This window comes from Misgurnus anguillicaudatus, chromosome 3 (genome assembly GCF_027580225.2).
Source record: "Misgurnus anguillicaudatus chromosome 3, ASM2758022v2, whole genome shotgun sequence".
Taxonomy (NCBI): Eukaryota; Metazoa; Chordata; class Actinopteri; order Cypriniformes; family Cobitidae; genus Misgurnus; species Misgurnus anguillicaudatus.
The window spans coordinates 5259173-5284728 of record NC_073339.2 but is presented as its reverse complement, the minus strand read 5'-3'; the positions used below and the strand labels follow the sequence as shown (position 1 = coordinate 5284728).

The window sequence follows — 25556 nt, the reverse complement described above, 5'->3', positions numbered from 1 at the left end:
ATTTATTGCAAATAATAATTTTGCAGCAGAAAAGTTCTGTAGATATTTAAGGTTCTTTATGCAAACACAGCCCGACAAACAGTTATTTTCAGTACTTATTTTTGTTTATTGAACAGTGTTTTTTCTAGAGTTCACGTGATTTAATTCTTTGCCACAATAATGGATAAACTCATACATAAGAAAACATGTATATGGTAAAAACACTGTAACCACTTGTTACTTTAATAAACACTGAGATTCGCATCTTACCTTGTGCTCACACTGCAGTCTGCTTACTCCTTCCAGCGCGTCATTGTTTCCGGCTCCGCCCACCGCCCCGTTTATCTCCAGCGCAAACGATTATTCCCCTGAACGCTGAACCCGTTTCCAACACGGTGGCAGACGCATGGCAACATGGCCACGGAGGTGAGAGACAGGCCTTTATTTTGTTATTTCTCTATCAAACGTGTTCAAGATGATTCCGTTTTTTGGGAGGATGTCTGAATTAGCGTCGGTCATTTCAGTGAGGATTAAAATCTAAACTGGAGATCACGGATCGGTACGTGACGTTACAGGCAGAAGTAAAGGGATCTAGATTTTCATTTATCCATTTGAAAGATGCTTTAATCTTAAACGACAAACAGTGCAATCATACGTATAAAATAAATAGGTGTTTGTGTTTCTTTGGGATTCGAACCCAGAACCCATGCGCCTAACCCAGTGAACAAAATGGGCAGGGTTAAATTTAATGTGCAATATGCGATGATAGATAGATAGATAGATAGATAGATAGATAGATAGATAGATAGATAGATAGATAGATAGATAGATAGATAGATAGATAGCTTATTTTACGTTCATTTTATAGGCTGTCTGGAAATTAATTATGTGTATATTTTAAACATAAATGAAAAAACTCAGGCGTTGTGTTGACAAACTTACTTTTTTAAGCTGATTTATCATTTATTTTACAAACTCAGACTGGCAGCAGGTCACATGAAGAATGAGAAGGGTCTCGTGCCATATTTAAATCAGCTTCCGTCGGCCAGTAGAAGTCTAGCGCGAGCCTGTGTGTGTGTGCGCGCGCGTGTGTGTGTGTCGTGACGCAGCCGCACGCGCAGCTGGACATCAGAGAGGATCAAAGCGTCTGTGCTTGTGTCCCGTTAAGCTCAGTGAACACACATACAGTATTTTTGTGTTTTTCCTCTTTCTTCGTTTCTGATCTGTGACCGGTGAAGGAATGATTTCAGCACCGCGGACAGCAACAAAACTCCCGTACTGCCACGAGTCTGTAAGAGATTGTTTAAATTCCATGTATTTAAAAAAATCACTAAGTGAATATATATGAAGCGATACACGTAATTTCCTGTGGTTAAAACTAAAGTTATTTTGACATTTATGTTACCAAACGTGCGTCCGCCGTCCCGATGACTTAGAGTAACCTTGAACGCGCGCGTTGTTGCGTTCCCAACCGAGATCTTTGTTTAATGTCAAGCGTGGTGAAAACAAACACGCTCATCCCGGTAACATCAATAATTGGTGTGTAAAGTTTATACTCGGAGATTAGAGTGTGTTTTGATGGATTTGGTATCAGTGTTCAAGGATATCGTCTCCTCGCGATCGATCCGTTGTGCTCGCGGGAATCTCTAGCAGTTACCGCGCGCGGTTTGCATGCATTATTAATGAGGCGTTTAGCAACAACAGACCGCGTATAGTCGTGATTAGACACAAGGCTCGGTTTACCTTTCCAAAAATACTCTGGTGATACCATGCAACAGCTATGATATCAGATGATAACACTATTTACCATATTCCACATAGCATATCCATATTCAAGATCTTTTCAAAGATTTAAAATCCTGCCTTGTCATTTTATTATAGTAGGGCAGGCTATTTATGGTATTATAGTAACCATCGTTTAACTATGGAAGCCTGTTTCCGCCACGTTTGGTTAACATTTGTAGCTTTTCTAAGTCATAATAATGATATAATAAGTCATTGACTCAGTGTCTCGTAATAATTAGAAACTTTCTCATAATAATGACTTATAATAACGAAAACCTTTATCTCAAAATAACGAGAACCTGTCAAAATATTGGCTTACTTTCTCAAAATAACGAGAAACTGTCAAAATAATAAAGAGAAAACCTATAAGTCATTATTTTAACTCATAATAATAATGAGAAACTTCTCATAAAACAAAAAAGGTTACATATGGCTATCAACAAGTTTTAAAAGGGTTTCAACAAGTTTTTCAGTTTAATGTTGTGCATTTGACACCAGATACATCTAAGCAGATTTGAGCTGTGTCAGCATTTTTGAGATCTGCAAGAGTTCAGTGCCAGAGATTGATCGAATACAGCACTGAAGAGCTACGTATAGTCTCTCTCTCTCTCTCTCTCTCTCTTTGTGTGTGTGTGTATTTTCTCTCGTCCTGTTACTATATCAGACAAAATGAGCACCAGCCTGCCTTGCTACTAAAACAGACTCACTTTTAAAATAAACAGGTTGTCAAGGTTGCTTGGATAATTTTATCATGGCTTGCAATCTGAAAAACCTTTATCTCACTTTAATGTAAATAAAATTTATTTAAATTTTATTTTTAGCACTTTTTACAATTTGTACTGTTACAAAGCATCTTTGAGGCAAATGCAGGATAGTACAGACAGCAGAGACATATGGAAATTTGAACATAGTGAAATATATAGGGAATATATGGTATTATAGCCAAAAATAGATAACATATAAATAAATAACATCAGATGCTGTGCTAAAAAGGTTTTATTAAATGGTAAAAGGGCACCAGAAATAGTGCTGGTGTGTGTATTTGTCTGGAGTCACATTACTTTGAGCTGATGATCAGTGACATCACTACATTACCCTATGGGCTAGTGATGATGACATCACAACATTACTCTGCAGAAAGGATGTTGCATTGATTCAAACCAATTTGTGATTTATTTATTTTTATTAAATATATAACAGTACAAGCCGTTTTATTCTGACGTATTACATTTTCCTTCTGTGTTTCTCTGCTGTAGTTTCATAATCTTCAGGAGCTGAGACATAGCGCATCTTTGGCCAACAAGGTCTTCATTCAGCGAGACTACACAGACGGCACAGTCTGCAAGTTTCAGACCAAGTTTCCTTCAGAGTTAGACAGCAGGGTAAGTGTGTGCGTCTTTATGCAGAATAGCAAAAGAGAGACGGCGGCACAAAAAACAAGGGAGATAAACACAACAGGACTCTTGACTCAGATAAAACCCTGCTCACACACTGCTGACCTCGCAAACTCCACACAACAGACACATAATGAGCTGCTAATAGAGCCGTTTAAAGGTGTAAGATCATATTACTGAGAGCCAGTAAAGACTTGCTGAGTAAAAATGAGGGAGAAAGAGGAAAACATTTATTTTTTTGAATGAAATGAAGTCCTTGGCACTGCATCCACTTACAAAAATATACGTTCTGATATATTTACGGTATAGGAAATTTACAAAATATCTTAATGCAACATAATCTTTGCTTAAAGGTGCAGTGTGTAACTTTTAGGAAGATCTCTTGACAGAAATGCAATATAATATACATAACTATAATATTAGTGGTGTATAAAGACCTTACATAATGAATTGTATTGTTTTTATTCTCATAGAATGAGCCGTTTTTATCTACATACACCGTGGGTCCCCTCACATGAAAGTCGCCATTTTGTGCCGCCATGTTTCTACAGTAGCACTAAACGGACAAACTGCTCTACAGGGCGCATTTTGGCGAATCTCGCTGCTAGATGCCGCTAAAATCTACACACTGCACCTTTAATATCTTAATTATTTTTGCATAAAAGTAAAATCAATAATTTTAACCCATGCAATGTATTTTTGGCTATTACCGCAAATATATATATGGTCACATATGAACCCTCTGCTGCACTTTGATTGGCTGATGAGCCTTGTCCCCTGCCTCTGATTGGTCAGATTGAAAGGACACTGTTTGAGGACACGGTGAAGACGCTGAATAATTACTATGCTGAGGCGGAGAAGATCGGAGGACAGTCCTATCTCGAGGGCTGCCTCGCTTGCCTCACGGTTTACCTCATCTTCCTGTGCATAGAGACACAATATGAAAAGGTACGTGTGTTCAGGTTAGGAATGCCCACAATCTGTGTACTTATTTATACTGCGCCTTCTCCCCATGCCTGTATTTTATTGGGGTATAATTGTATTAAAATGCAAAGTTTTGTATTTATTTGTATGCGAGCAGGTGCTGAAGAAGATCTCGCGGTACATTCAGGAGCAGAATGAGAAGATCTACGCTCCTCGAGGTTTACTCATTACCGACCCTATAGAAAGAGGCATGCGAGTCGTATCCTTACTGAAGCTAAAAGAAGTTTGTGTGTGTGACATGATAGCACCCAGTATAGGTGTGTGCATGTGTACATTTACTACTTTGTAGTGTTTGATTTATGTTAGTGATGCAAGCTATGTTATTCCCTTAACCCGAGTGTGTTTTAGATTGAAATAAGTGTGTATGAGGATCGTGGATCGAGCGGTTCGAGCTCAGGCAGCAGCACAACTAGCAGCAGCGGACGATAATTCACACACAAATGCGCACTGTAATCCTCACCCTTCCTCATGTGTTCTCGTGGCCCATGTCTGCCTTCATACTGATGCTCGTTGAAACATCAGCATCGCCAAACCGAAACTGCACTGAGACACGTCACATCAGCTGTATCCAACACATCATTACCTCAGACCTGTACTTCATCAGGACAGATGTTACCATCGTAATAACATCTCTACGTGATCTTCCAGCACCTTCAGACCTCTACAGTTGTTGCACACATCTAAGTCATATACTGTAGCATTCTGGGTAAAGTTGACATTAACTTCCACCCCCTGTGATATGCAACTTCAACCCTGCCGTGTGATGTAGCATGCAAGAGTCTTCCATTGTACTTTAATATTGTTTTTTATTTTTGACCTTTTGTTTTTATGTGTTTGGAGAAGAGCATTCTTACTTAAATTTTTTTTTTGAAAAATATTACATTTGGTAATTAAAGAAAGAACAAGATGAGTGTGGCCATGCCTACAGTAGATATTTTATAAAGGCTTCACACACTGCCATCTGATAGCATTTGGGTTATGTATGACTTTACATCAATTTTATATTGTGGTGTAGAAACCATTAGCTTTATACTCATAACAATAGAGCGAAAAAATGAACACTTCACTGCCAAGGCATTTACCTTCATTGTGAGCTTCCATTTCTTATTGAGAACATTTGGCCTTTATTTATGCAAAGAGAAGTTAACTCGAAATAATTATGAGTGCTTTTTCTGTTGCGTAACAAAGTGAATAAATGAACAACGAATAAATAATTTAACTCAAATTACAGAGTTTGAGAGTTTATATTTCATTCAAAGTCAGTGTAAAGACATTTCAGAGAATTTGTTTTTAAAAACATTATAAACATTAGAACTGTATTGCTGAAAAACATTACAAAGTATGTGAACGATGTAGTACTGATTGGTGGAGTTAGAACGTTAAACAGTTTTTTCACATTTTTGTGTGCCTTCCACATTGGGGCGGGGCTAAAACGGTGGCTCGATGATGCACTGGAGCCACCGAGCATGGCCCCGCCCCTAACACAATCGCATCTGAAAGTTAAAAGGAATGACACCTTTTCGGTTCTGACTAGATAGGAAACATCTATTGGGTAAATCCTGTGAAATGTTGGGTTTAACCTAAATGGGATTTAGGGTTAGCATTAGGATAAAAACAGCGCTTATCCGGCGACATGGCCATAGCTGTATCCCTATTAGCCACAACCCAGCCTTCCTGCGAGTGGGTGTGGCTTCAGCGCAAAAAGCGGACACCCCCCTAGCATTTGAAAGCATAGAATCCTGCCTGTTTTTCAAAGATTTTGATAACTGGTATTATTTACTTGCCATTATTTTAATCATTCAAAGTTGGCCTGGTGGTTAATAAATATTTTTTAAACAAATTTTTCTGTGGTGTGACAAACAGAAAAAAAACTTTATACAGACTTTCCTCTGATATTAGGGAGTGTTTTGCAGAAAGAAAGAGAAAAAAATAATTGACAGCACAATTGTGAGTTTCAACAAACCACCATCATGGCGATCAGTGTTTGCATTTCATCAGCTCATTTGCATTTTAATATTTTACATCTTCAAAAAAATCTCATAATATGTCCCCTTTAACTAATTTGCTACCAAATAATTTCAGTGTCACATCGCCAATATTTTCTAAACAAATTACTCCAGACATTCTTGTTAGCTTAAATTTTAAATACATATATGTCAAACATTTATATTCATGCACATGCCTGTATTTCACACAAAATGAGAAGCATGTTGCGTGGAGAGCTTGTCAACACAACGGCCATTTGTGTCCACAGTAAATCCCGCTTCACACTGCAAAAATGTCAAATTTTATTTAATTGAGAAATGTGATCTGAACTTTAAAAAAAGCTTCACTCAAATGATAAAAAATACTCTTCATATCTATCTATTTAAGATGTGCATTGGCACCTCCTCCTCATTTGCATACATCCATACCTGTTCATCACGAGTGAGCGTTGACTCCTCCCCTTCTTGAGGGTATAAAATCTCAATGGTCGTGTTTATATCCGCAGACTCAAGTGGACGAACCACTGAACGACCATCTGGCCAATAGACTTTAATGCTAGTTGCCTCATCACTTCCTATAGGCAAATCAGAACAGAATTTTGCTATTTAAAGTATCTTTATATCTCAGCATTGAGTACACAGGCAGGTTTGACCCAGGTTATCTGTCGGGCATATGTTAAGCATGTTTACCTAATCCAAAGTGAGCCACGGGCTCCATCTCACACAAGTAACCTGACCCTCCATCAATAATGCGTGTATGTGTGCCGCTTTGTTTGGTGTACATCACCACCTTTGCTCCGCGGGCGTATGCCCCAAAACGTGTACGGGGCACCACACGCAGCCATTTGTTAGTAGAGCCCTGCAGAAAAGCCAAGATAGATGAAGAGCAGGAGACAATAAAAATAGTTTTACCTACAAGTGGGATGTATTAACGGTACCTGGTTGACTTTAAAAACAGAGATTGGCTGTGATGCGCTCTCACCATGAGCCACCAATAAATCCAACAGACCGTCGCCATCAAAGTCTGTTACTGTGGCACCTGTTACACCACACAAGACACATCAGTCAAATTAACAGTGATCTTTGGTTTGTTATGTATTGACTTGAAATAGAACACTTTCTATTCGATACAGTGTTCTGATTGGCTGAGGAGAGGGTCATGGGATATGCATCAGGTGGTCTCACCTGTGCCCCGCCCCTGAGGTTCAGACGCATCACCCACATCCAGCTCTGTAATGTCAGGGTCAGAATCCTGCTTCCTCGACACCCTGAACAGACACAGCGACAAATTGCATGGTTTTTATCCAAAGCGACATACAAATGAGAAAGTATTTAAAATTTTGTCACGTTTGTACCTGAAGATTCTGTTGGGGGCGTGTCCTCTGTAAGCAATGTTATTGAAGAACACCTCAAGCTGCAGGTCGTTGTCGAAATCGGCAGCGATAACAGTACGAACGGGTGAGGGAGATGAGAAGGCCGGTGTGGCGATATTCTACAGGACACAATGATTTAGCTGAAGAGCCCCCAAAAAAGTAAAAGCCTGCATTATTTGAGGATCCTTCAGATCTCTCACCCTGAATTTCTGCTGGCTGTCCTGCAGGTAAAGGCGATGTGGACCGTTCCAGTTGCCATAAACAATGTCTGTTTTCCCATCGCCATTAAAGTCGGCCAGAGCCACACCTCTACCGTGCTGATATCTATCTTCAACTCCTGTTAACAATCAAACATAAACATCTTGTATATGCGCTGACTCAAAAACAGTGATGCATTGATGTTATAATAACAATTCCTTCATGTTGAGGTGTAAACAATCAAACAGATGTTTAAAAATTGCTTGCATACCTGCATCGGCAGCTACGTCTTTGAACGTTCCATCGCCGTTGTTGTGAAACAGGAAGTTTGGTCCATTTTCATTGTCGCAAAAAATGTCTGACTTTGTTTCGCTGAGGATTGGACCAACAGTTACACCACGCCCACCTGGAGGTGGATGAAGAACTCACGATATAGACCATGACAGCTAATACAAATGATAATTGCTAAAATCGATTTTTCAGAAAACGTAAAGTATACACGTATATGCCCTTTGTGACGTCTATCTGACCTGTGTACTTGTTGACGTTGGCTTGCGGCGCAACATCAGAGAGTACAATGATGCCCTTTTCGACATCACTGGCGGCTTCATCAATTTCTATCAGTGCGTGCGGTCCGACGTTCCCGCTGGCATAGTTTGCTACGTAAATCGAGTAACGACCTGTCCCCTATAATAAAAACCTTTCGGTCGATACAAGCAACAGAGCGTCCGGCCATGCGATTGGCTACGCCCCTGCGCACGTTAACATCATCACTGAGCAAATCCTCAAAACGGCCATTACGATATTTGAAGAGTTTGTCTGCGTACGTTGCCTGACCTTTAAAGAAATTTAAATTGTTTTGTTAATGTTGAAGAATGTAAGGAGTGACGCAAAGAGTCTTCAAGTCATCACATGGCACCTGAGAATGCGTTGTTGGTGTTGAGAAAGTAGATCTCCTCTCTTCCGTCTCCATCTACATCACAGGCCGTCACTCCTATGGCGTTTCCCTGTGGGTCTCTCAGGCCGTAATAAGGAGAACTGGGATCGTCTATGGCAATGTTCACCAGTTTTTTCTGGGTACTGTCATACTTCAGAACCAAGTTTGGGCCGTTATACCTGACAATTGCAATGCAGTTATCTTGTGTACACCTCAATCAAAACACATTTTCTTTTTCATTTACAACACTAATGTAAAGCCCTGCTGTAGTCTTTACCCGGCCACCACCACTTCCAGACTTCCGTCTCCATCCACATCTGTCACTGCCATCCCATAATTCCTCTGGGTGGGGTTGTGAAGAGCATGAGGCGGCAGAACTGTGTCAGTATTGACAGAGAACATGGGTTGAGCTCGAGTCTGACCAAACAGCCCTAAACAAAGAAGACACGCCCACCACATGCTCATCTCCATGTGTCAATCAAATACAGACATCAAAATGACCATTATGAGAGATAAATAAAGCCTTTTAACCTTTTAAAAGACAAGAGTCAAGAATCCTTAAGCAAACACTGATCCCCATAATGGTTGTTTTTTATTAAAATTGTGGGTGCAAATGTGACGTTTACTGCTATCTGGGTTAAATATGACAAGTGAGTAAAATTTACTTGAAATTCCAAAGTAAACTTTCCCTGAGAATTAAAGTTATTAAAGTTACTGATGATTGTGCTCAGCATTTACATGACAGGTCAAATTTACCAGCATTTTCATATTGCCATTGATTAGTAATTATTAATTACTAATTTAATATAAATAATGCTTTTAAACTTTTATGATTATTATGCATAAAACTTAAAAGATTAATTTGATGGCAGTCCTTGCTCATTTTATGGTACGAATACAGATATTGCACGTGCATATAAACTAAGGGAAAAGGATGCATCATAAAATCGGAAATTTGTTGATTTGTTGTAAAGAAAAGACTTAAAATATGATAGTTTGCATGGCTGAAATGCATTACCTTTTATTTGCCTTTATAAAGATCGATGTTTAAACATTCTTATGATTTAAATAGGCTACTTACGTGACCCCGTGTTTGAAGTACGACACTTCACCTGAGTACTTTGCAAACTGTGTGATTTCTGTTATATATCCTTCACCTTACACAACTTCAATGCTAATGCATTACACAAGAGCTTGTGTAAGCAACCGTCCAATCACATTCGAGAGATTTAAATGTGCTGGAGCTTTGACCAATCATCGACCTGCCAGAGAAAACGAGCGTGGATATGACCCGCCCATATGGATCTTGGCAAACAAACACAAATAAATATTTTTTACTCATATAATAACTTCCAAGGCTCAGAATAATTTAGTTAATAAATCTGTATGTCTTTAAGAAATATATTTCTGTTTTATTTTTTATTATTGTGATTGTGAATTAATATAACGTGTTACATTTTATCCTAACTGATACGTGACTAAAACTGATAACGATGGTTAAAGTTAATAATCGTGTCAAATTTTATGAATTATTTTAAATTATACAGTACCCCTTTGGAAAAGTAAAAAAGCTCTGAAAACATTTAATATTTTAAAAGTACTTTTTAAAGTAGTTTTTCCTCTTTTTTTCTCTGGTAACATGTGTGACTATTACATCTTGTTCATGTGGCATTAAGCAAAATGTGATTTTTGTTTTTAATATCGTTATTAAATCAATAAAAATTTTAATAATCGTGAAACCACATTTCCCACAAACCCTTGCCGGATAGTGACGCCAAGACGCCTTTGCGTCTCCAAACATCCGGTCATGATTTCAACGCATCGGCGAACAGGAAAACATTAAATGTAAGTCGAAATACACTGCGAACCTCGGTTTTATAAATCCATTTCACATTGAATTTACGGTGCAATATGTTGTTTACAACTATGTTACGTGTTTATTATGCCTGGTGTTTATTTTAAGAGAATAAATAGTTGTTTTTGAAGAGAGGAGTCATGTTCGGTATTTGTGTTGCTCACTGTGAACGTTCATGTTGGATTCAACTCCTGATGAATCACGATCAGTTCTGATGATATCTCAAATAAAACTGCATTCGTGTTTACATTTATAAAAGACACAGAATAATCGGTAACGTTATGTGAATATTTGTTAAATCATTAAATTATAGATTTGTTGAATTTGAAAATGCTGTGGATGTATACACTTCTAGTCTTCTTCATACTGGTTACTGTTTACAAAAATGATTATAATTATCAAAACAGCACACTACTTGTACTATTTCTGGAGTATATGTTTATATACATTGCACCCAGATTGGCAAAGAAAAGCAGACCGATATTGTCTATTGTATACTGTATACTTATGTTGTATACTGCACACTTCATAGTCACCTATGGCGACTGTCATAGGTTATCTATAGTCTGCCTATTCTCATCATAACATTTTTCCTTACATACTGACACACTTCTCTAAATCAGATCTTAATGGAGACGGATGAAGTAGCCCAGCCTGAGGAGGCGTCCAAAACCACCGCCTCAACCCGAACTAAAAAGCCCACCATGGATCTCTACGTGCCCAAGAAACGCCAAACCGAGAAAACAGATCCCCAGGAGAAACATCACACGGCTGATGACAAAAAATCCCGACCCAGGCCCCGTTACACTGACAAAGCCCGCAAGAGCAAGAAAGACAAAGCCAAAGCTGGAGAGAACCAGAACGGAGAGGTAAAACAGGTCAATGCAGGGACAAAAGAGGGGGATGAAGAGAATTCAAAAGAAAATAACGAGGGTCACACAGACATCCCATCAGAAACTGTGAATACAAATATCAATGATGACCCCAAAACAGCAGATGATGAAGAGATACCCAAAGAAGAAGAAGACGAGGAGGAGGATACAGCAGATAACTGGGATTCAATGTTTAATGATGATGGTGACTGTCTTGAACCCAATTTACTAGAGGAGGTAAAGAATACTAATATTAAACCACGTTAAAGCCAATACATTGACCTATGTGCATGTTTGTATACTTTAAAAAGCATAGTTTATTCCACCTCATCTGTTTAATGTCACTTTACTTTCCTGTCACAGATGTCCCTGACGGAGGGCCACCAGAAGAACTCCAAACAGGACCCCCGTTTCGACTACTATAACTGGTCGCCTCAGGATGACGAAGAGGTGGAGCTTCGTGATGACGAGCTGTCACACATCGTAGAGATTTACGATTTTCCATCCGAGTTCAAGACGGAGGACTTGATCAGATCCTTCAGCTCTTTCCAGTCAGTGAATCATCTAAACTAATGTATATTTTTCACTAACTAGTGTTGGTTTTAACCGTGTTTGTGTGTGTGTTTTCAGGCAGAAGGGGTTTGACATTAAATGGATCGATGATACACACGTTCTGGGTTTGTTCTCCAGTCCGATAGCAGGTTGGTGTGGATGTTGTGTGTGTTTTGTGATGCTCATAAGGTCTCTATAGTTATTAATGCTCATTCTGTGTGTAGCTCGTGATGCTTTGAGGACGAAGAACCCCATGATGAAGATCAGGCCTCTTTCCAAGTCATCAAATGCCACTAAAGCCAAAGCTCGCAGCTGCTCTGGTATGGCTTTTTAAAAAAAATATTTTGCTTCTTTTTTTTACCAAACTTGAAATTTATATCTCATCATCTCTTTGTCTTTAGATTATCTTCTCCCAGCTAAAGAGCGTCCTCAGACCAGTGCAGCTCTGGCTCGCCGGCTGGTGATCGGTGCATTGGGTGTGAAGAGCAACCAGACCAAAGAAGACCGAGAGGCTGAGAGGAAAAAACTACAACAAGCAAAAGGTGACAAATCAAACATTAATCACTTAAATTTCATGTTTTTTTCTGCTAAATAAAATACAGACTTGAGAGAAATATGAAAGATGCCAAAATAGTATAAGATTTAGGTTGATCCGGTGTCCATGTGTTTTCTCATCAGAGCAAAAGCGTTTGGCCGCTAAACAGCGTGAGGACGCATGGGAAGGCCAGTGAAGGCACTACAGGTGCGTGTTTATTTTGCCAACAACTCTTTATTTAGGTTGACGCATTTGAAGGTTCAGTTCAGGTCTGACGTCCTCTATCTGTGTGTCTGTTGTAGATTCTGGGTTGAGGTCTGTAGGATTCAGACTCTTCCTGTACTGATGTCAGAAATGTCTCCCCCTCAGCAGGAGCTGAGTGAATCAGGACTACTGCCAAACCCAACACAACAGACCGAACCAAAGCCAGAGGAAGGGGGGTCATGAGACAGCCATACGGGCTTGAACAGGGAGATTTTGTCATTTAAATTTTTTCTCAGTAAATGCTTGCGGTTAAAAATACATTTTTGATGGTTTTTTACATTACTGTACGCTTGCGTCAAAGCTACCAGTCAGCTTGAACAGTAATGTTACACAGACCGCAGACGACTCCAGGCCGGATCTGCACCGGAACCGCTGACTTCGGCGCAGATCTGGCCGGAATCGTCTGCTGTGTGGGTTGGTTTGTGATTTTGGATTTAACTAGATCTCATCTCACATCTTAATAGAATAGCATGGGCATATTTTACCCCTATATTGCACACATAACATAACATTTTTAGGACCCTAAAGTTCCAATCTACCGTAGGCGAAACATTGCATTCTTTGACAGTAAACTTCATGACATACAAAATTAAAAAATTACGTCACATATCTTTGAAAAGCTGAGATTCTTTTGAATCAATCAACACAGCAGGTACAATTAATGTCCTTTTTAGGCAAATTTTTTTAGCATTTTACAAGAATGCTAAGAGGTTAAGACTTTTTGCATTGTGACGTTTTTGACATTTTAATAACTGTACTGCAATGCAGAATATTTTTTTAATTGCAAACCATTTATACATCATGGTAGTATTTATTGTATTGATTTTCATTTGCATTCATTTTTTGAATTCATTTTTTTTTAAATCTAAGAATAACTGTCCAGACTCATTACAAAAATATATTAACACAAATCTGGTGAGATGCATTTATTGCAAGTGTCACTATTACAAGGTTTTAAAATTTCCTAAAATGGGATCATATGAATTTGACTTAAACATTTTGTTTAATACCAGTTAACACTTGTGAACCAGCCTAGAATAAAGCTTTGTGTGATTTTCTCTCAATGGCTCAAGTTTGTAAAGTTCAGGTACCAGGTTGAACACAAACATCATGGTTTGACTTTGATCTAACACGTTTATTTAGACACATTTCTCATGCACTGGATTGTCCAGCTGTGATCGAAATAAAATGTTCATTTGCAAATGTTAATTTTGTGCCATTTTATTCACAAAAGTTTTATTCGGATATCGATTGCCCATAGATCTGTTTACACGGACGGGAATGCAGAGTGCAGTCTTTGCTTGTATTACTAAGGTTCAATGTGGTTCATGACAGATTAAAGGGGACATTTCATGAAAATCTGACTTTTTGTGTTTAAAGGGGTCATATGAGATTTTTTTAAAGTGTAAAATAAATCTTTGGTATCCCCAGAGTGCATAAGTGAAGTTCTAGCTCAAAATACCCCACAAATAATTTATTATAGCATGTTTAATTTGCCACTTTGTAGGCCTGAGCAAAAATGTGTTGTTTTGGGTGTGTCCTTTAAAATGCAAATGAGCTGATGAAGAGCATTCCCTGATCACAATGATGGTGGTTTGTTGTAATTGAAACTCAATTGTGCCGTCAAGTATTTTTTTCTTTCTCTCTGCACTAAATGGCAGTGCTGTAGTTGAATAGCGCAGATTAAGGGGTGCGGTATTATCGTAATTCGCCTTACTACCTACCTCACAAAACAGTCGAAATCTGAACAACCTAATTGTTCACATGCTTGCAGAAAATGGCTTACCCAAACAAAGTTACTGGGTTGATATTATCACATTTTCTAGGTTGATAGAAGCACCGGGGACCCAATTATAGCACTTAAACATGGAAAAAGTCAGTGCTATAATTGTGTCCCCAGTGCTTCTGTTATCCTAGAGAATGTGAGAATTATCAACCAAATAACTTAGTTTTGGTAAAACATTAGGCTTGTTCGACTTCATGCGGCGCGGCAAGAATCAACAGCTGGATGACGTCAAAGTAACGCCAGAGCGATTCGCGAAATCATACGGAGTTTGATTGTAAATCGTTCTCACGGAACTTTGACGTCATCCGCCTGTCGGTTGTTGCGGCACCACATGAAGTCGAACAAGCCTATTTTCTGCAAGCATGTGAAAAAATAGGTCATTGAAATTTGGCTCCCCTTGTGATGTCAGAAATACCACCCCTTAAAATGCACTATCCAACCACTGCACTGCCATTTAGTGCAGAGATCAGCTCATTTGCATTTAAAATAACACACCCAAAAATGTTATAATACACTATGTATGTTGATTTTTAGCTAGAACTTCACAGACGCACTCTGGGGACCTTAAAAAAAGTCTTGTAAAATGTCCCTTTTAAATCAAACGTCTGTGTAAAGTCTGATAGTAAATGTGTTCTCATTTTGTCACACCACAGAAATGTGTTATAAACCACCCAGATATTCAGCAATATATCTATAAATTATTATTAAAAAAAATTGTTTCTAAACACAAATGTTAAAGGAAACACTTTGAAGTCTATGTGATAAAAGGAACTAATGGTAAAACTCTCAATGCGAAAGCATTTTCTATGCAAGCCTGAAGTAACATAACTCTAGTTAATAAATTACCTTAAAATACACTTAGTAAATGTACTTTTTCATGCACTAATTTTTTACTTATACATACAAAAACCTAATTTTTTCATTTAATATTAACAAAATTGTACTCAACTGTGCCACTGTGAGTTTTGAACCAAACCTCTGTGTATTACTTGTATTTAGTATACTTTTCAAGTGCACTGATGTGTTAAAGTAGAACTATACTTGTAATATATTTGTAGTGCACAACCTTTACCTTTGGTATTAAAGTATATTTTAAGTGCATTTGTGTAAATGGACCTGTGTAAAAGTATACTTGAATGGGCCACTGAAAATATAATCAATGCACAAGGATTTCCTATGCAATGCTAATATAAAGAGAAAACGCTTTCAGACTGAACAGCAGCTGTGTGATCTGATGAGGATTCTGTAACGTTTTTATTTTGTAGTTTTTAAAAACAAGCAGTAAAAAAAAGCATACAATTTATATACTTTTATATAACATCATGACTTCCAAATGACGTGGGGGTGGAAACAAAAAGAAATCCTTGTTTTAATAGTGAGGCGAAACGGGCCAGTACCGAACACTCTCGCATACACACGCGGGAAAAGCACCAACATACACGCAAATGCATCCTCACACATCGAAGTCACTTGATAATCACAGAAAATCAAATAAAAACTCACTTAATGACTTAAAAAATAAACAACGGGAATGTTCGAGCGCAATCAAATATTTTTAAAAAGAAAAAGGACTAAAAGCAAAAAACAGTTACTCGTCGAGTTATAAACAGTAGTTAGTTATAACACCTGAAGATTTCCTCGTATGGACCTTTTCTCTCAAAAACGATTCCTTAAAGAAACGCAAAACAGGAAGTGCACGCTCGTGTGAGGAAGTTAGCGACATTTCCTTGTGCCTCCCTGGCGATGAGTCACATTAACGTGAGGAAGAGGAGGGATGAAGCTGCTGAGGAGGGGGAAGGCAGAGTTCGATTCGAGTTCATCAGTGTTTGTACATCCGGCAGAAATAAAGTCACGCAACTTCCTGCTGGATACAGCAAGAAAAAAATAAACAACAGAAAGAAGAAATTTTGTCCTTTTCTCAGGAGAGCAAGATCATGGAGGAGTGATGCCAGGGCGGACGGATGAGATTTCAACAAGAGTCTTTTACTGAGCCTGAAAGAGAAAGATATTAAAATGACTTCTTGCAGTTTCATGTAAATTGTTCGATCAGCAAATTAATTGGAGTGTAGTGATTGCATGAACATGTAGAGATACCTGCTGGCCCTGCGGCGTCGCACCTGGCTGTCCGGGTGTCTGTCCCGTCTGTCCGTAATAAGCAGCCTGCTGTCTGTAATATTCGGCCCATGCGGCGCTATAATCCGTCTGTCCTGCTGCTGCGGCGCCAGCGGCTGGAGCGCCCCCTGCCTGCGGTGCTGCACCACCTCCTGCTTGAGCTGTAAGAGCAAGGTGCACATCAATATTTATAAGCAAAACTTTCGCAATTATTTTGGCATCGTCATACAAAATTTATTGGAAAATAGTTTGTAGTGTGGTTGTGCGCAAACATACTCTCACCCATCTTCTTGTAATACTCCTCCCAGGCCTTGGTGTAGTCAGGTTGGGCGGTCCCAGGCGCAGCTTGATTCTGGTCAGCAGTAGCTGGTGCAGCCGGCTGGGCCGCAGGCGCCTGGCCGGGCATAGGGCCTCCCGCAGGCTGCTGGTAGTACTGTGCGTAATAAGCCGCCCAGGCTGCGTTAGGATCGGTCGCTGCTTTACCTGAAAGAGAGACACTTTTGCATCGACTCGAGAATGAAAATATTGTGCTTTGGTCTCTGATTTACCTCAGCATTATAGTATAGTAGCACATAAATGCATAAAATCTTACTGGGATCATGTGGCTGCCACTGCTGGTATGTATTTCCCCATCCCTGAGGATACTGACCACCAGGAGGACCACCACTAACGAAGGTAAATACATACAATTAGAAACACTTTAACAAATTAACTAATGCTAGATTAACTTCATGAAAGAATTTTAATGCAGTACTGACTGTGGGGGTCCGCCAGGAGGTCCTGGCTGGTATGGATTTGGGTTGTAGGGGCCCATCGGTCCACCAGGACCTGGACCACCTGGTCCAGGGCCAAGAGGGCACAGGGGTCCCTAAGAAGAGATAGAGAATGTTTTAAACAAGTTCAAACGAGCTAAATAGGATAAAATAAATATATCATGCAGTTGTCATACCTCAATCTTGTCTTCAATGAGCTGCTTGGCATGATCGATCTGTTGAGGTGACCCCCTAATGGTAAACAGTTTGAAATTCGGGTCGCCGTTGGGCGGCGGTTGGCGTGAGATCTCTACGAACGCGCCGGTCTGCTGGTTGATGGCCTTAACGTTTTCCCCTCCTCGGCCAATCACGAGGCCACATTTGTGGGCGGGGATTGAAAACGTCATCTCGCCACCGGGTGGGCCCCAGTTGCCTGGACCACGCCCTCTACCGCGTCCGCCCGGGGGCATCCCAGCGCCAGGAGGACCCTAAAGATGAGCAAATAAACATGCATAATATTATAAAGACTGTATCAAGTAGTATGCTAAATGCAGTTAAACATCTCTCTTACCCCTCCACCTTCCTCTCGTACTCTGATGCTCTGCAGAAGTTCGTTGATTATACTGGCGGCGTGCTCGCAGCGGTCAGGAGGACCCATAATAGTAGCGATCTTCTCTGGACCGGTACCATCATCTACACAAAGACGGTACTGAAGTTACAATCACAGTAAACCACACTCACCTTATACAAAGACTTCAAGAAGCCAAACTAACCTGGTTTAAACTGTATCCTCACACCAGCATCGTTCTGAATCTTCTTTATCATCTCTCCGCTTCTGCCAATCACAACACCCACAGAGTGACGTGGAACAGGCACCTGTCCAATCAGAACATGATGACAGAGTCAGGAAACAAATTTGCATTCGCGCAGCAAACGGCAGATTAATACATCACACACACACCTCGAGGCCTCCTCCTCCTCCACCACCACCACCACCTCCCATATGGGAACCATACTCGTTTCTTTCAAATCCAGGTTGATCCCGATCTCTCAAGATCTCCTCCACCATCTCACGAGCTTGCTAGAAAGAGAAAATCATGCGACCTTTGAGCATTATCAAACACAATTTACACTTCCAAGCATGGCCAGCTGGATGTGATGTCACACTTAAAGGTTTAAACGTCTTTATGTCAGTTCACATCCACTTTTCATCAAAAGGGTTTTAATTAATTTAGGTCAAATTTACAAACTTAATGGCAGGACACATTAAAAAAAGCATGCATGGAGAAAAATGCCCGACCTGCACTTTGTAAGGATCGCCTATGATGCGCAGCGGCTTGTCGATATTTGGCCCCTGAGAAGCATCTTGAATTAAAATCATCTTCACACCAGCTCGCTCCTAAAAAACAAACCCATTTCTTGCTTAGAAAGAGACAACTTTTCTGAAACAAACAAAAAAAACTGTACATGACATCTACCTGCAGTTGTTTGATGGTCTCTCCTCCTTTACCGATGATGAGACCTGCTTTTCCAGCAGGAATGATCATTTCCTGCATGTGACCACCACCACCACCGCCGCCATTAGACGACTCGTGGAAGGAGGGAGGAGTGCCCCGTCCTCGAGACACAATATCATCCAATAGCATTTTGGCCCTCCTGCATTGACAGGTCAAAGGTCAAAACTCAAGAATCGCATCAAATTCAAGAAGTTTATTTAATGTCTGGTAAGAAGCAACGTACCCAATAGCATCAGGAGAACCGGTGAGAGAGACGCTCCTGTCTGGAAGCCCACCACTGTCTGAAACGCACACATAACCAGGATGTCACACCACATCTAGACAGCTCTGCAAGAAGAAACCCAAACCAAAGTGCCTGCGAATTTAGAAAAGGTGCAACTCACCTGGAGCGATCTGTACTTTACAGCCCGAGTCCTGCTGGATCTTATTGATCTGTTCTCCACCCCGACCAATAACTATAATCAGAAACAGAATACATGTGAGACCCTGGACCACAAAACCAGTCATAAGTCAGATGGGTATATTTGTAGCAATAGCCAACAATTAGTGCTGTGACGAATAGCAGTTGATTACGATCCACGGTTTGGCTCGCATGCGATTCGCGGATTAATACACAAATAGGGAAAGTTTATCATTTGCAGGCATTTTAAAGGCTTGCAGATGTTAACATTCAAGTGATTTTAAACAATTTAGACAAAAAAGGCTATGCAGATGAATGTGTCCGGTCGAGATCCAGTAAGATGTGATCAACCCTATGCCCTTCAAAGATCAGAACTCGTGATGTGTAAACTATAAGGAGATTTGCGCTACTGTGTCTCATACTGTAGTCAATTAAAATATATTTGGTGAATAGAGCACTAAAAAAAGAACAACTTAACACTTTTCTGTGGAGCGACTGTTTATGCTTCGCCGTTTGGAATTTGCCTTCCGTCTGTGTGTGAGCACGCTTAAGTGCATTCAGTAGTGCACACAAGGAGACGCGTTTCAAAAAGCAAGCGAACAAAATCTTTCTGTTCTTGACAGGGCACATACAAACAAAATGATCCTCACAGTATTCTTTTTCTAAAAAAAAAAAAAGTGTATGTAAAGATTAGGCAGAAACCCATCCGTGTTTATCTCAAAGAGACAGTAATCTCAATTAACCTTCTTAAGTCTGTGTCATTAATGTTATTCAAACAACCAAAGAAAGAGAAAATTCACTTTTGTAGCGCTTGAAAATAATTATATTTATACAATAAAGACAGTGTTATGAACCATTTGATCAGATTTCTGTACCTAATGCTAATTTTAGCCCTTACTTAATGTGCAACTTTGTTATTTTTTATAAATGTTTGTAATTTCTTTGTTATCATAAAATTTTTCCACACCCCTTTTTTGCTGATCCAATCCATGCCTCAAAAACCGTAATGTGATCCGAAATGTGAGTTTTGTGATCCGTCACACCCCACTAACAATACGTTGTACGGTTGAAACTCTTTTTATGCCAAAAATCATTAGGATATTAGGTAAATATAGTGTCTCTTTTCTACCATAAATATAAACGTGTTTATTATTAGTAATACGTGTTGCTAACGACTTAATTTTGAGAAAATCGCCTTCAAAGTTATTCAAATACAGATTTTTTGCATTCTCAGATTCCAGATCTTAAAATAGTTGCATCTCTGCCAAATATTGTCCTATCCTAACAAACCATACATAAATGGACAAAATTGACCCATACGACTGGATTTGTAGTCCAGGGTCACATATAAACGTTCATGAGGCTAAAGGTTAAGCAAAAGTTAAAATCATACAGGATAATGGCCCTATAGGATGGGGAGGTATGAGATTTTGGCATTATGATAACCTTAAGCAACAAAACCATGGTTTTATGGTGTTGCTGTATTTCATAACTAAAATGTGATATTTTCAAATGTATGTTTACAAAACAACATTTCAACTGGGCACAATATTTTTACCTGGCATACCTGTTGTATGTTGCTTAAAGATAAAATGTAAAGACTTAAAAAAAAATATTTTATAATGCATGTTATAATTGAGTAAATGTAAACATCAAATCAATTTTGTAACCTTGACTCTTTTAAACCACAGTATATCTTGATACTGGCCCATGCCCAAGCGTACATGGGCAGCCTTTGACATTTACATTTAGAGGACCTAAATGTCCATGAAAAGCACAACGCAAAAAAGGACAGAAGATTCAAATCTAAAGGGCATTACAAACATTTTAAGCCAAATCTAACTTCTTGTGATGTAAAATATGACCCGGACACATTTCTGACATATAGCAGTGCATTATGGGTAGTATGAACTTACTGAGGCCAACCATTCCATCAGGTACTCTGTAATCTTCTGTCATGGTGGAAGGACGAACACTGAGGGACAAAACAAACATCTAAATATCAATAAACAAACAAACTTGAAATTCATAAATGGTATTCGGTTGCTACATTGGTTAAAGCAGTCTTTAGCATGTTAAGAACGATTATACTCCAAATACAGTTGGGATCCCCCTTTCAGTTCAAGTTTATAGGATTTTGCCTGCTTTATCATCCACTACATAAAAATCACTGATCACTTTCCAGAAAGCAAAAGCCAGGTAAGGCTTGTAAACACTTTGTAAACGACAAACTTACCTCTGCTGAGAAAGGGCAGCCAGCTGGGCTCCGATAGCTGCGAATGAGACGAGGATAAAATCATTGCTCTAAATATAAACACACATGCAAGTCACTGAAAGAAAGTATAACTCGTACACAAGGCTGCTGCGCTGTCTCTGTCAGATGCCATCTTTTTGCTCTCAGGTTGATCTGAGGATAAACACAACAACAATTCAGAACGAGCGAGAGAGAGAGAGAGAGATACACAAACAAGATCTCGTCCTGTACCTCCGTCCTCCAGCGATCGTTTCTGTGCGTTGAAGGGATAATTCTCCGCTCCTCCGTTATTGCTCATAGGGGGACCGGTAACGTCACCGCCGATTTTCGCTGCAATCTACGAGAAGGAACAAAGATTGTGATTACTATGAGATAAAACACGAACACAGCAAGACATGAAAATCAATTGGACGCAAGCGAGTTGGTCTCTGAGAAAATGTTTTGTTCAGTTGACTCAAGTTGTTCAGACTTTTGTAGCACATTTTATAGGGATCACACTCACAAAATACCAGCACGCTGATATTTTTACATCAATATATTGACATAACGAAAACCATGTTGGTCATAACGTAACATTTTTGGGGAGCACAAATTAACAAAATGCCAAACTAATGGCCCACTAAGTTTTGATTCGTTGTTTTGGTTGAGCACTTGCGGAAAGTTCTTTGGATGTGCGCACGTTACTTTGAATTGAAATTCAAGGTTGCACAAAAACAATATTCACTTTAGACATTCTAATGGCACCTCTCGATTTTGTTCATTTTTAAAACATTTTTACACAGAACTGTAAATTTACACTGTATAGTTCAGATATTTCCATGTTTTCCCATTATTATATAACCAGACAACCAAAAGTACCTTTATTTTGACACTTTACTCATGTTTAAGTTAGGGCTCCTTGATTATGGGCAAAATCATAATCATGATTATTTTGATAAACATCATAATCACATTTATTTATGCAAAAAAATTCATAATCTTGATTATTTTGATTAAAATCATAAATCCCGATTATTTAACGTAATTACTCTGTGGCTTTGAAAACATGCATTTATGTACCTTTTTTATGAAGTAAGTGTTGCAATAGGCTACATGTGCGGTGCCTTCAAAGTGCCTTAAAACACGTTGGTCCAGCAGCACGCAATTTATTTTTTAAATGCAGAATAACTGTTTTACCTTGACTACCTTGTTTTTGTAATTGTTTGAATCAAACATTGAAATTGAAAAATCAATTTGGCAGCAAAAAGACAGAAAACTATAAAAATTGATCTATGAATCCATATCAGTGATGCGTGGGTTGATCCAAAATGAGCGGGGGCCTGCAGTTACGAGTCAACCAAAAATATTTTTTATGATATTTGAGTTGGGTCGTTTGCAATAAAAAAAGCCAATTAAGTTAAATATTTTAAACAATTACTACTTTTAAAAAATGTGGGCCAGATAGCGGGTCGGGTACAAAATATATATATAGGCGGGTTAGATGAAAACGTCGGTCAGGTTGTTTATACATTGACCCGCACATCACTGATCCATATACCCCCAAATCGAAATCATTTTTTTTGCTGTATCAGCAAACATCGTATTGTGACAAGATGGCCGATTTACACCCCTAGGGAACAGTGTTTCAATGTTTAAAACAAAGCAGCATACATAGTAGGTGGAAATGGCACTTGACAAATATCTATGAAAAGCTTTATATTGCATCTATATAACCTACATATAGTGTTTAGGTCTGTGATGGTATGGAATTTTTTCTTACCGCGACAAAGAAGCAACAAATCATGCAGTTAACCGCACAACGCATATAAATGTGCGGTGATGACAATGATGACCTCAGCACCGCGGTAGGCATTAGGGCTGTGATGATGGCAGTATTTTACCACCGCGGTGGTAATGCACCAATCCACACATGCACATTGATGCATATAAGCTTATAGATAATGCACACACATGTATTTTAAATTATTAAAATGTAAACAAGGGTCAGATATACATTTAACAAACGTGCGTGTTTACAGGCGCCGGTTTCGTTTTTCGGCAGTGGAATCTTTAGGATACTTGGCAACGACAAATGCTGTGGAGCTGCCACACGCTTTAAAAAGGAGGAAAGCGGCACAGTTGTCACTGATATTGGTTGCCTCCCCTTGCAAATAGCGCACTAAAGGGCTCGTTATAGTTGTGCGTAGGTCCTACGGCGTAGGTTCCGCATCAGTTTTCATTTGTACTTTTGCGTCGTCGCGTGTAACCACAGTAGCAGCACGAACGTCAAAGAAGAGGCTAAGCAAGTTAACCCACAAACGAAGAAGGAAACAGCAACTTGTTGTGTATAATTTGAGAAGACCAGCAATGATGTAAGTAAAGAACGACTTTTGATGCCGTTAAATGCAGTTAAATCACTCCTCAACTTGGCTCATCTTTGTTTTCACCGTCACAAACGGAAATACCTACGACGCAGTTTTTTTTACCTGACAGGAGGGGTTCTGGTGGACCAATCACAGCACTTGCGGTCCACGTAGATCAGACACGCCGTTAAATTTTTTGCGAGGTGCACGTCAGGCTACGCATAACCTATGCCATAGAATTTACGCACGACTATAAATTGGGCTTAACTCTCAGTCTGCTGGCCGTTTGTGTTCACATGAACTTAGACAACTTTTTATATTTAATTTTTTGTGATGTGCACACCATCGTGGGTCCCACTTCACCACCGCGGTTGTGCGGTGTTTATTACAACCATCACTCATTACTGCGCTAATGCAGTTATCGTCACAACTCTAGTTTTCTATAAACTATATATTACTACATGATATCAACATCACTCTCATAACGTTGTTGATAGAAATTTCACCAAGTTGTATTCTTTAAAACTGTAGTCCGACATAAACAGCATGGTATTTAAAAATTATCAATACTCTGTATTATGGTAAAGCACCGTGTTATTACTACTTCATACCTTTACTGTACAGTGAAACCACAATACTGAGTACTATTTACCCTACTAATGAGAAAAACAATAGTACTACAAATGCAATGTGCAGTATGAAATTGAACCATTGTTTACCTACAGTAACCAGATATTAACTATGGTATTTGTAGTATTTGATAATAGAAATGCTAATCAATCCATCAAAGACATGCTTACAATACTTCTATTATAATAAAACCATGATTAATTTTCATAAACATGTTTGTCAATGTTAGTATGATGCATCCCTTATGAAAGTTAAATATGGTTTCATTGTTGTAAAACTACAGTAACGATGACTTTTTTGTGGATTGATTACCATTTGCATTACCACAGTATTAAGAATAGTTATTGTTACTGTAGTGAGACCATGATAAATATGCGGTAGCTACACAAACCGTTGTTCAACTACGGTTATTGTATTAAACGCTTTGCTTGGGTTTGGAGCGGGTGAGCATCGCTGTACTCGTTAAAATACACGAGAGCAGCGCGTGAATACCACGGTATGAGTGCGGTGCCTCGTGTCACATCTCACGCGATTGTTACACTTCTACGATAATTTCTGTGAATGTAAACCGTTTTAAATGTAAAAATACAACACATTTATGAGAGATTTTAAGTAATGCTACCAGATTACCGTCAGGCACGCCGGTTTATGTGCGCGCGGCCTTGCGCGACACGCGCTGCTGACCCACAAACAAGCACTGCGGATCACTCACCTGCCGGGCGCGCTGCACCGCGTCGGCGAATGCGTCTTTCTTCAGTCCACCGGCTCCTAGAGCGGCTCCGGGCGGCGCGCTGTACTCAGACATGCTGTCCGTGCAGAATCGTGAGGTGTGCGGGATGCGGCGGGTACTCTAGGCCGGGCGGAGGTGCGCAGACGCGGGAAGACGAGCGAGACAAACGCATGGGAGGGACAAAAGACCTGCGGGGGTCGAAAGACGTCTCCTATAGGCGTTCGTAATGAGAAGCCGTCGAAGTAACCAATCAGAGAGCAGGTGGGGAGGGACGAGGCGTGATCATTGGATGCGAGTTGACCGGTTAGCCAATGATCAAT

General features: G+C 39.5%; 4 protein-coding genes across 6 annotated transcripts; 2 read left to right on the top strand and 2 right to left on the bottom strand.

Moving 5' to 3' along the window:
* The first annotated feature begins 270 nt into the window (after positions 1 to 270).
* golga7ba (golgin A7 family, member Ba) lies at positions 271 to 5367 on the top strand. Of its 2 annotated transcripts, none has more exons than XM_073860186.1 (5): positions 271 to 405; positions 3021 to 3146; positions 3954 to 4106; positions 4240 to 4341; positions 4491 to 5367. In XM_073860186.1, the coding sequence occupies exons 1-5, from the start codon at positions 394 to 396 to the stop codon at positions 4569 to 4571; spliced, it is 474 nt and encodes a 157-aa protein (XP_073716287.1). In that variant the 5' UTR covers positions 271 to 393; the 3' UTR covers positions 4572 to 5367. The 2 variants fall into 2 exon arrangements, with proteins under 2 accessions (XP_073716287.1, XP_073716286.1); XM_073860185.1 differs by lacking the exon at positions 271 to 405 and adding an exon at positions 1048 to 1270.
* Positions 5047 to 9856, bottom strand: crtac1a (cartilage acidic protein 1a). Its single transcript, XM_073860183.1, is given in 13 exon segments — positions 5047 to 6412; positions 6557 to 6702; positions 6818 to 6986; positions 7066 to 7166; positions 7313 to 7395; positions 7483 to 7619; positions 7701 to 7837; positions 7970 to 8104; positions 8229 to 8397; positions 8399 to 8535; positions 8618 to 8814; positions 8913 to 9109; positions 9720 to 9856. Coding segments are annotated over 12 exon segments (1686 nt in total). The 5' UTR covers positions 9107 to 9109; positions 9720 to 9856; the 3' UTR covers positions 5047 to 6331.
* Positions 9857 to 10348: 492 nt separating this feature from the next.
* Positions 10349 to 13922, top strand: r3hcc1l (R3H domain and coiled-coil containing 1-like). Its single transcript, XM_055204213.2, has 8 exons — positions 10349 to 10480; positions 11114 to 11599; positions 11726 to 11913; positions 11993 to 12063; positions 12139 to 12234; positions 12316 to 12456; positions 12593 to 12656; positions 12752 to 13922. Exons 2-7 carry the CDS (start codon positions 11120 to 11122, stop codon positions 12643 to 12645), a joined length of 1029 nt encoding a protein of 342 aa, XP_055060188.2. The 5' UTR covers positions 10349 to 10480; positions 11114 to 11119; the 3' UTR covers positions 12646 to 12656; positions 12752 to 13922.
* A 2435-nt stretch (positions 13923 to 16357) lies between these two features.
* Positions 16358 to 25434, bottom strand: khsrp (KH-type splicing regulatory protein). Of its 2 annotated transcripts, none has more exons than XM_073860182.1 (18): positions 25219 to 25434; positions 21766 to 21871; positions 21634 to 21687; positions 21517 to 21553; positions 21197 to 21255; positions 19264 to 19335; positions 19104 to 19161; positions 18842 to 19019; positions 18664 to 18762; positions 18325 to 18444; positions 18137 to 18239; positions 17935 to 18056; positions 17561 to 17851; positions 17370 to 17479; positions 17204 to 17277; positions 16888 to 17094; positions 16594 to 16772; positions 16358 to 16491 (listed from the first exon to the last, which is right to left on the bottom strand). In XM_073860182.1, exons 1-18 carry the CDS (start codon positions 25309 to 25311, stop codon positions 16483 to 16485), a joined length of 1971 nt encoding a protein of 656 aa, XP_073716283.1. In that variant the 5' UTR covers positions 25312 to 25434; the 3' UTR covers positions 16358 to 16482. The 2 variants fall into 2 exon arrangements, with proteins under 2 accessions (XP_073716283.1, XP_055060187.2); XM_055204212.2 differs by having other exon boundaries at positions 16894 to 17094.
* Between the last annotated feature and the right edge of the window lie 122 nt (positions 25435 to 25556).

Excerpts from the sequence above, each read along its gene's own strand:
- golga7ba (XM_073860185.1), top strand. The coding sequence starts at position 1,220 with ATGATTTCAGCACCGCGGACAGCAACAAAACTCCCGTACTGCCACGAG. Across the intron at positions 3,147-3,953 it reads CTTCAGAGTTAGACAGCAGG|ATTGAAAGGACACTGTTTGA; the intron begins GTAAGTGTGTGC and ends CTGATTGGTCAG. Across the intron at positions 4,342-4,490 it reads TAGAAAGAGGCATGCGAGTC|ATTGAAATAAGTGTGTATGA; the intron begins GTATCCTTACTG and ends AGTGTGTTTTAG.
- r3hcc1l (XM_055204213.2), top strand. The coding sequence starts at position 11,120 with ATGGAGACGGATGAAGTAGCCCAGCCTGAGGAGGCGTCCAAAACCACC. Across the intron at positions 11,600-11,725 it reads AACCCAATTTACTAGAGGAG|ATGTCCCTGACGGAGGGCCA; the intron begins GTAAAGAATACT and ends TTCCTGTCACAG. Across the intron at positions 12,457-12,592 it reads AAAACTACAACAAGCAAAAG|AGCAAAAGCGTTTGGCCGCT; the intron begins GTGACAAATCAA and ends TTTTCTCATCAG.
- khsrp (XM_073860182.1), bottom strand. The coding sequence starts at position 25,311 with ATGTCTGAGTACAGCGCGCCGCCCGGAGCCGCTCTAGGAGCCGGTGGA. Across the intron at positions 21,688-21,765 it reads ACGATCGCTGGAGGACGGAG|ATCAACCTGAGAGCAAAAAG; the intron begins GTACAGGACGAG and ends GTTTATCCTCAG. Across the intron at positions 16,773-16,887 it reads TTACAAGAAGATGGGTGAGA|CTCAAGCAGGAGGTGGTGCA; the intron begins GTATGTTTGCGC and ends TTGCTCTTACAG.